Genomic DNA, 8,408 nt, shown 5'->3' on the forward strand with positions numbered 1-8,408 from the left:
ATTATTATTATTATTTTTATTATTATAATAATTATTAAAAGATATATAATATTATTAACTTAATTATTTTTATTATTTATAATAATATTTTGTATTTTTTAATGTTATAATTATTTTTAAAATATTTAATAATAATAAATATAATATACCCAATAATATACCAAATAATAACAAAATTCAAAAAAAAAAAAACCATAACGAAGTAGGAGGTCGCATCCGCAGGATGCGACCATCTAGTGAAGTAGAAAATTTTTTCTTTCAGAAGTCGCATCCCCAGGTTGCGACTTGCAACTGAGACTAAAAAGTAGGACAATCTGATATTTTGTTTTGGAAGTAGGGCATACTGGTATTTAAAATAAAAAAATGGAATATTTATATAAAAAACTCAAAATTTTAATGACGGAGCAATTTCTTAACTAAGGTGGATATAAATCGGACGTCTACGTGGAGATCTTGGAACAGTATATAATTTTTAAATCACTTAAAACACATTTATATATTTCTAAAATAAAAAGGATTTATTATAAATTAAAAAAATATTTTTTCCATAATTAAAATAAATATCTCAACCTAGGTCAAGAAAACAAGATCATCATCGTCAAAAATTGAAAGTAAAAACTCATCAAACACAGAACGAGCATCTCCAGCGACATTTAACGTACATTATCAAATTTCGACTCATTCTTAATCATATACCCATAAACTCATCTACCTTAATGTAAACACTCCAATTCTTAATCATATACCCATGAACGAGCTTCTTCGTGGTGTCGACGGAAAAACAATGGAAGATTCTTTATAGCATCTCCAACTGTGAACTCTCAATATGAGTTCTTTAGATGGGTCCATTGTATCACGTCATCTTGAAACAATTCACTCATTTTCTATTTTAACGGTGAACTCAACATGATTCAAGTTATAGTATGCCACATCACTCTAAATCAACTCATTCATTTTTTACGGTTTAACTTTTAAAAAATTATATTATATTCTATTATTTTAATTTATACATTAATATTTAATTTATATTTAATTTTATTATACATTATTTTAATTTAAAATTAAAATCAAAATAAAAATTTAAAATTAAAATAAAATTGTGAAGAAAAAGTATGAATAACAAATTGTTCCTATTAATGAGCTAACCATCGTAATTAAAAGAAAAAAAAAAAAGGTAACGGTGGTATATTAACTAAAAAAAGCTAATGATTACAAAATTATTATTATTTAATAAATTAAAAAGAAGTTAGCGCCTATAAATTAATAAAAAATAATAAATTTATTATTATTAATAAATTAATAAAAAGTAGCAGTTATAATTTTATTATTATTAAATTGTGAAGCACCTTTTCTTCTTGACAGTACCGTGATCACACCTTGGCAAAACTCCAACGGTGAACCCACAAAAAAAACTGGAAGTTAAATAATTACGACAGACGAACTCATTTTGGCTGCCGTTGGAGATGTTCTTACCTGGGTTGAGATCTTTATTTTAGTAACACAAATATTTTTAATTTTTAATCACTTTTTTTTTTTATCTCAGAAATAAATAAATGTGTTTTAAGTTTTTTAAAACTTATAAATAGTTTCATGGCCCCCATGCGCATCCATTTTTTTGTCAAAGTCACTTGAAAAATTATCACATCATCAAAATTTTGATTTAAATTAAGAGTTGGATAAAAATTTCTAATTTTTTAAAATTAAGAAATCAAATTTGCATTTGAGTCTATTTTATTCTAGAGGGAGTATTGTATATTAAAAAGGTAAGCTAATCTTCATTTAAATTATATTACTCCTATCAATTTAAATAGTTTTAAGAAAGCCATTCAATCTTCCAAATGATTAATCACACATATTAACATACATTATTTGTATTTTTTAAGACAAAACTAAAAGTGAATACAATTAAATAAAAATGCCTTTCAAATAAAATATTTAAATCAAATATTATAACTTAATAGAATGTCAAATATAATGACTATAGACAAGGTCCTTTGGAATTTGTTTCATTAATCCCCTACATTTGTAGATACTTATTACAACAACAAAATTATTGTAAAACTAATAATTTATATATTTGAAATCCAGAATTTATGGGGATTTGCCTTTGTAAAATTATTTTAGACAAATATAATATAAATATATTAGGTTTTGTAAAATTATTTTACACTATAATATAAATTAATGTATATTTTAGGTTGTATTTGTTCTTAATTTTAAGTTCATCTTATGTATATAAATTAATATATATTTGTTTTACTAAAAAAGGCTGTATATTTACTAATTTTTCAGTTAGTGGACCCCTCATGCTGTGACTTGTGAGAGTAATGTTAAAGAGAACAATAGATAAAAAATAAAGTATAAATTAAGCATAGTTAAAGGAAACAATATAAAATATGTCGTAAACAATTTGCAACATACAAACTACTCAAGTGTACTTGATAGTGAATAATCTGCTAGAAAATAATCTAGTACCTCATAGTACCTTTCAAGTTACTCAACTAGAGAATAATCTACCTCATAGTGTAGATGTCTAAAACACCAATCCAACAAGTAGGGTCCTGTTCTAGGAGGATTTTGAAGTCTATCGGGTCTAATGCATTTTGGTAGCTTGTTGTCATCCCCTAGATACACACTGCATTTTGTAGATGAAAGATTGATCGCATACAAAGAGTTGCTTTCATAACCCCACCTGCTTGGGTTGCTCAATGCACAGTAGTTTTCTCCCGAAGTATAAAATAATGCAATGTCACCTAAAGTTTCTAACTTGACATAATCCATAGTTGAAAAGTCTATCTTGTACACATTCAATACTGCCCCGGACGTAATATGAATCACTAAAAGTTGTTCATCACAACTAACCAACCTTAGGTGTGAAGAAGAAGTTACCCTCGGAGTACTCTTCAATTCTAAAAATTTTATATTTGCAGAATTCAAGCTGAGTACCCCTATGTTGGCCTTGTCAGTCACAACATATATAGTATTATGCAAAACAACAAAGTCAACAACCTTCCATGGATTTTCCATTGTTGTATAAGTAACCCAACCAAAATTCCGAGATTGATAAACATGTAAACTTTCAGAACTTTTACATAAAGCCACTAAGACAAAATCCTCAGAGTCTTTGCCAAAAGCAAGTAAGACACGGTAAGCAAAATCAGAAACATTAACTTTAAAGGCTGAGGTATTGATTACCATCTTTCTTCTTGTAAATGGATTCATTAGCAAAAATGAATTATTTTTCCCTGTCATGATCAGATATCCACTAGAAGACCCAGAATAGGCAAAGTGCCAGAAATAATTGATTTTCTTTGAGTGATAAACTTTTTGGTCAGGTATGCTGATGAAGGAAAAACATTTCTTAACATGGGAAGACTTTTGAACAATTAATGGTTCTTGGAATGCCAAGAAATTTCTCCAATAAATTTTATGAAATGCCCTCCAATTCTTGCACACACAAGCAAATTGAAAAAGGTCGTCAAAATCAATTCTTTTGGAAATGATATCAAGCACATCCCAAGGAAGTTCACAGTTTTTTGCTACATTCTTCACATCTTCCCCTTTGTATCACAACAATGACAATGTCAGGTGATTTCCAAATATATATATGATTTTAATTGTTTACTACTTTATTTATGTGATAACATGGAAAATGAGGAGAATTCGGAGATAAAGAGAGATTTACAACAGAGACCAAATAAAGATTGTAACCAACATATAAAATACATATATGGTAAGGGTTGTAATCAATAGATCAAGTTAAAAACAAACGTTACTGACCACTTAGCCATTAAAACTTGTCTTTTTATAAACAAAAACCATTAAAACTTTCATGCAAATTTGAGTGAGACCATTTAATATAATAGATACAAAATTTGGCCCCCTCAAATACAATTGTCAAGCTCCACCACTGCTTCCAAGGGCAATTTTGGTGGATGCTAGACCCACAACTCATGTTTATTCTAAAAAGAAACAGCAAGGGACACTGGAGACAGACACATTTTGTTCTTTTAGTTGCTGTTTTTTAATTGAAAAGTTTCCAGAATATTTTTCGGTTTAAGGAGCTTTGGCTCTTATATCTTTTGATCAAGACAGTTCTTATCATTAGATATTAGTTCCCATGGACTTAAAATGCATGAACCCTAACACTTATTTTAACACACCAAAGATATAGCCTCCGTCATTTGTTACGTGAAACATTTTCTATCATCAATTTAGTTCTTCAATAATTCAACGTGTCACAACTTAAATCCCTTAATTGTGCAAAACGTCATCAAACTAGTCCCTAAATTAGGACTCCACTGCACTCATTTTTCTCCTACAACAACAAAGATGGACCAACTGAAAGGGATTTCATATAACTAGATAACTAAGTTTATGGCTGACTACGGGGCGAGCCAGAAATCCATCATATGAATATGGCGGATGGCGCTGTGGCATATCACATATGGCAGAAGCATGGTGCAAAGAATTAAAAAATAAAAAATATATTTAGAAATATAGCAAAAATCATAAACTACTAACCAGTCTCAAACTCAAATGGAAGTGTGATTTGATATTCCTTTGGCAGGAAGATGTTGAATCCCAAAATTAAATCTTTATGGCCTTTAAACAGATACTCCACTCTTGCTTTCACACCTCTTAAATCAATTCTTTCGGCACGGTAATCCGACACGACTTTTAAAAATTCATTATACTCTTTGCTTTTATCTTTAAACACGACTTTAACTGCATCGACATACGCTGTTGCATCTTTAAACGCTAATTCATCACCTTTTTGTTCGTCATCATCTAATGGAAGTGAGGTTTCATATTCCTTTGTAAAGAAGGTATTGAATCCCAAAATTAAATCTTCATGACCTTTAAACAACTCCACCAGTCTTGCTTTGACGCCTTGTATATCAATTCTTTCAGCTTTGTAATCACTTAGGACTTCTAAAAATTCAGCATACTTTTCCCTCCTATCTTCAAACGCAACTCTGACTGCATCGATGTACGCTTTTGCATCTTTAAACACTAATCCATGCGCTTTTGCATTTATAAACGCTAATCCATAACCTTCTTGTTCATCATTATCATCCAATGGAAGTGAGATTTCATATTCCGTAGGCATGAATATGTTGAATCCCAAAATCAAATCTTTATGCCCTTTAAACAACTGATTCACCCTAGCTTTGACACCTCTCACATCAATTCTTTTAGCCGCAAAATCACTTACGAGTTTTAAAAATTCGTCAAAATTTTCTTTCTTATCTTGAAATACATCTCTTACTGCATTGACGTATGCTATTGCTACTGCACTCGAGTGATCACCGGAACCCTTAATTGGCAAGAAAATTATTAAGAAAATAATAACAATTCAGTTTAATTAATTCCAATTCAAATAATAAACAAAAAAATATATGAAAAGTAGATTCGAGTGAAGGAGGAAAAAGCGCATACCATTGGATTTGCAAAGTGGAGTTTCATTGGCAGAGCTAAATTGAAGAGAGCTTGTGCTTTGTTTTGTTGTGTTGAACCCTATTGCAGAGTTGATAAAATAACAATGTTCCTATTTTAGGATCCGAATCAAATAGCTTAAAAAAAATCAAATCTATTTGATTGTGAATAAATTTAAATACGATTGAGTCTAATCCAAACTAATTTGTTCGTAGATTTTGGAGAGAGATTCTTGTATGAGCACTGATACAGGAAGAACAAATAAAACAAATAAAAAAATCTGTAAATAAGATTTTTTTTATTTTTAAAAAAGCGATGCTCTAAAATACTTCTACCTTATCAATTGCTGCTCCACTGCCTCCACCGTCCTTCCTCCGGTAAACTCGCTGAAAAATTGTATCCCCTAATTTTGTTCTTGAGACGTGCCTTTCCGATCTGAAACGGAAACATTTTCCGATTTGCCACCGATTGATCTATCACACGCTTCCTGGAAGGATTTAAATCGACCTACTGTTTTGCACCCGAGGCTTTGCCGTCATCATATCGACGAGCTTCATATTCTCAGTCACTTCACTAAGGTTCTTCTCTCTTTTGTGCCCAAGTATGAGTAAAAGAGTCAAGTTCAGATCAAACAAGAATTATTAGTAGGAAATAAAAGTGATAACTTTATTCTCCCGTTTCGTTGAATCGAAAGTGAAAAGGAAAGAAAATGTAATTATTTATAGGAAAAAGTAGAATATCATTTTAAATTGAAAACGATATTTTATAAAATTACACAATTTTAGTTTACAACAAAGGAGTCAATATATAAATTTGTCTCTAAAATTTTAAGGGAAGATCAAATTAGTTATGTAAAAGGACTATTATCTTTAAAATTATAAAATAATAATTAAAATAATTTTTAGATAAATATTTATTATTAGATATTTTGAAGTAGTATTGTAATTTAATATGTAGTTTATTGTTGATCTCACAGTAATATTATATTTTCGAAGATAAATTTGTTCATAAAATTTTATTATATTAAAAATAAATCTATAAGTAATTATAATTATGTATGAACTACTTAATGAAAAGTTAGCCAATAAAATATTTAAATTTTGTCCATGTTACAGTGACATTGATATGAAATCAATGGAAATAGATTAAATATTCAAATAACGTATGATATCATAATATCTAACGATAAAAATTTAAATATAAATTATTTTAATTATTATTTTATAATTTCATAGATATATTTATTAATTTAAAAAATTCATAAATTACTTTGATAGATACTTAGAAGTTCTAATTTTTCTATTAACATTACAAGAAAGTTAATATAATAAAGTAAATGAAATCAATCTTTTAAGAGCATTTTGTTGAAAACATTATTCATTCGCAATTTATTAGGTATAATTTCTTTCTTAACGGTCAAAGTTAATAATGTTAATATTTTATTTTTATTTGGGTTTTGAATCAAAGTTCTCAAATTTTTGAACCCTTAATTAAATAAGTTGGACTACACACCAAATATTTTGTTGGACTGAACTTCAAAAAGCGTAGTTTCTAATACATTGAATAAAAAGAGGAATGACATTGTATAATGTGTCCGATAAGGTTCATATCTAAATTCTAATGAATACGATTGTTAATACTAAAGGCAAAAGTGTAAATTTTGTAACTGAATAAGTTAATTTTCCTTCCAATAGGAAATTGGGTTTACTGCGATCAATAAATCATGCATTTACATAGTTGAATAATCAGCATTTATTGAAATTGAACGGTCATAAAAAATATAATTTTTAATTTATTTTATTATTAAAAATAATTTAACGACAAGGTATGTGTTGCCTAGAGTGTTTGGATGCAAACATGCTTATCCACTACGGGACAAGATCCATAAGCATTTTCAGACTCACGTGAAAGCTGAAGTTGTGCAGTTTTAGTATGAAAGAAAGACACCATATCCATTTATGAGGGGTTGTTGATTCTCTATATATGATAAAATTGATGTCATCCTCAAAGGCTTATCTAGGGATTATAATGGCTATCCTCACTCTTTGACGTTGAAAGACTTCTCTTGTTTAAAGAAACTTAACTTGAGAAGTTCAAGCAGAAATTAGCATTTGCAAATGTCATTGTTTGTGTGTTTAAATTCGATCCTACTCACGGTGATTCCATTGCAAGAGGTTTTTCTAACAATGGTGGTAGAGTTTGAGGTCGAGACTGTGGACGTTTTTCTAACCATGGTGTAACTAATACTATTAACCAACTCTAACTAATTCTAAGATAAACAAAAAATCAATGAGAATGATAGAAATAAGGCTTTTTTTTTGTTCTACATTAAAAAACAAATAAGTTTACCAAATTATCATTCATTAGTTATTAAATACTAAATTATTATCTTTTTTAAATTCTCAATTTGATCAAGTAAGAAATCGGTATTTCAAGTTACAACTTTTCAAGATTATTTTTTTTAAAGAATGAAGGAAAGTTGATTTGGAAAGGACCAATTCATTCTTTTATAAACAAAAAAAAAAAAAAAAACAAAATATTGAGAAGTTGTAACTTCAGAGATTGATTTCTCACTTAATCAAATTAAGAATTTAAAACAGGTAGTACTTTGATATTTAATAACTAATGAATGGCAATTTGGTTTTTTTTTTTTAGGGTAGAACAACAAAAAAAAGCATAGAAATAACATTAACAAATACTATCTTCGGTCTATTGTAAACAAAAAATAAATAAACATTAAATGTAATTAATTTTTTAGATTTTATGTAAAGTATAAATTAAATTGGCTAAATTATTTTTTTAATATTAAATATTTTGAATTAAATGAATGTGTATTGAAAATAATAATAATAATAATAATAATAATAATATAATAATAATAATAATAATAATAATAATAATAATAATAATAGTAATAATAATAGTGTGATTGGTTATAGAAAGAAGTTGTGAAGAGATAATAAATAAGT

At 28.1% G+C, this 8,408-nt stretch overlaps 1 protein-coding gene across 3 annotated transcripts; it reads right to left on the minus strand.

Moving 5' to 3' along the window:
• Window positions 1–2,345: 2,345 nt before the first annotated feature.
• LOC101488742 (uncharacterized) lies at window positions 2,346–6,129 on the minus strand. 3 transcript variants are annotated; one of them, XM_004496750.4, is made up of 4 exons: window positions 5,775–6,129; window positions 5,443–5,520; window positions 4,525–5,320; window positions 2,346–3,560 (listed from the first exon to the last, which is right to left on the minus strand). In XM_004496750.4, the coding sequence occupies exons 2-4, from the start codon at window positions 5,467–5,469 to the stop codon at window positions 2,494–2,496; spliced, it is 1,890 nt and encodes a 629-aa protein (XP_004496807.1). In that variant the 5' UTR covers window positions 5,470–5,520; window positions 5,775–6,129; the 3' UTR covers window positions 2,346–2,493. The 3 variants fall into 3 exon arrangements, with proteins under 3 accessions (XP_004496807.1, XP_004496808.1, XP_004496806.1); XM_004496751.4 differs by having other exon boundaries at window positions 5,443–5,551; XM_004496749.4 differs by having other exon boundaries at window positions 5,443–5,682.
• Between the last annotated feature and the right edge of the window lie 2,279 nt (window positions 6,130–8,408).

The sequence above is a fragment of the Cicer arietinum genome, chromosome 4 (assembly GCF_000331145.2).
Source record: "Cicer arietinum cultivar CDC Frontier isolate Library 1 chromosome 4, Cicar.CDCFrontier_v2.0, whole genome shotgun sequence".
Classification (NCBI taxonomy): domain Eukaryota; kingdom Viridiplantae; phylum Streptophyta; class Magnoliopsida; order Fabales; family Fabaceae; genus Cicer; species Cicer arietinum.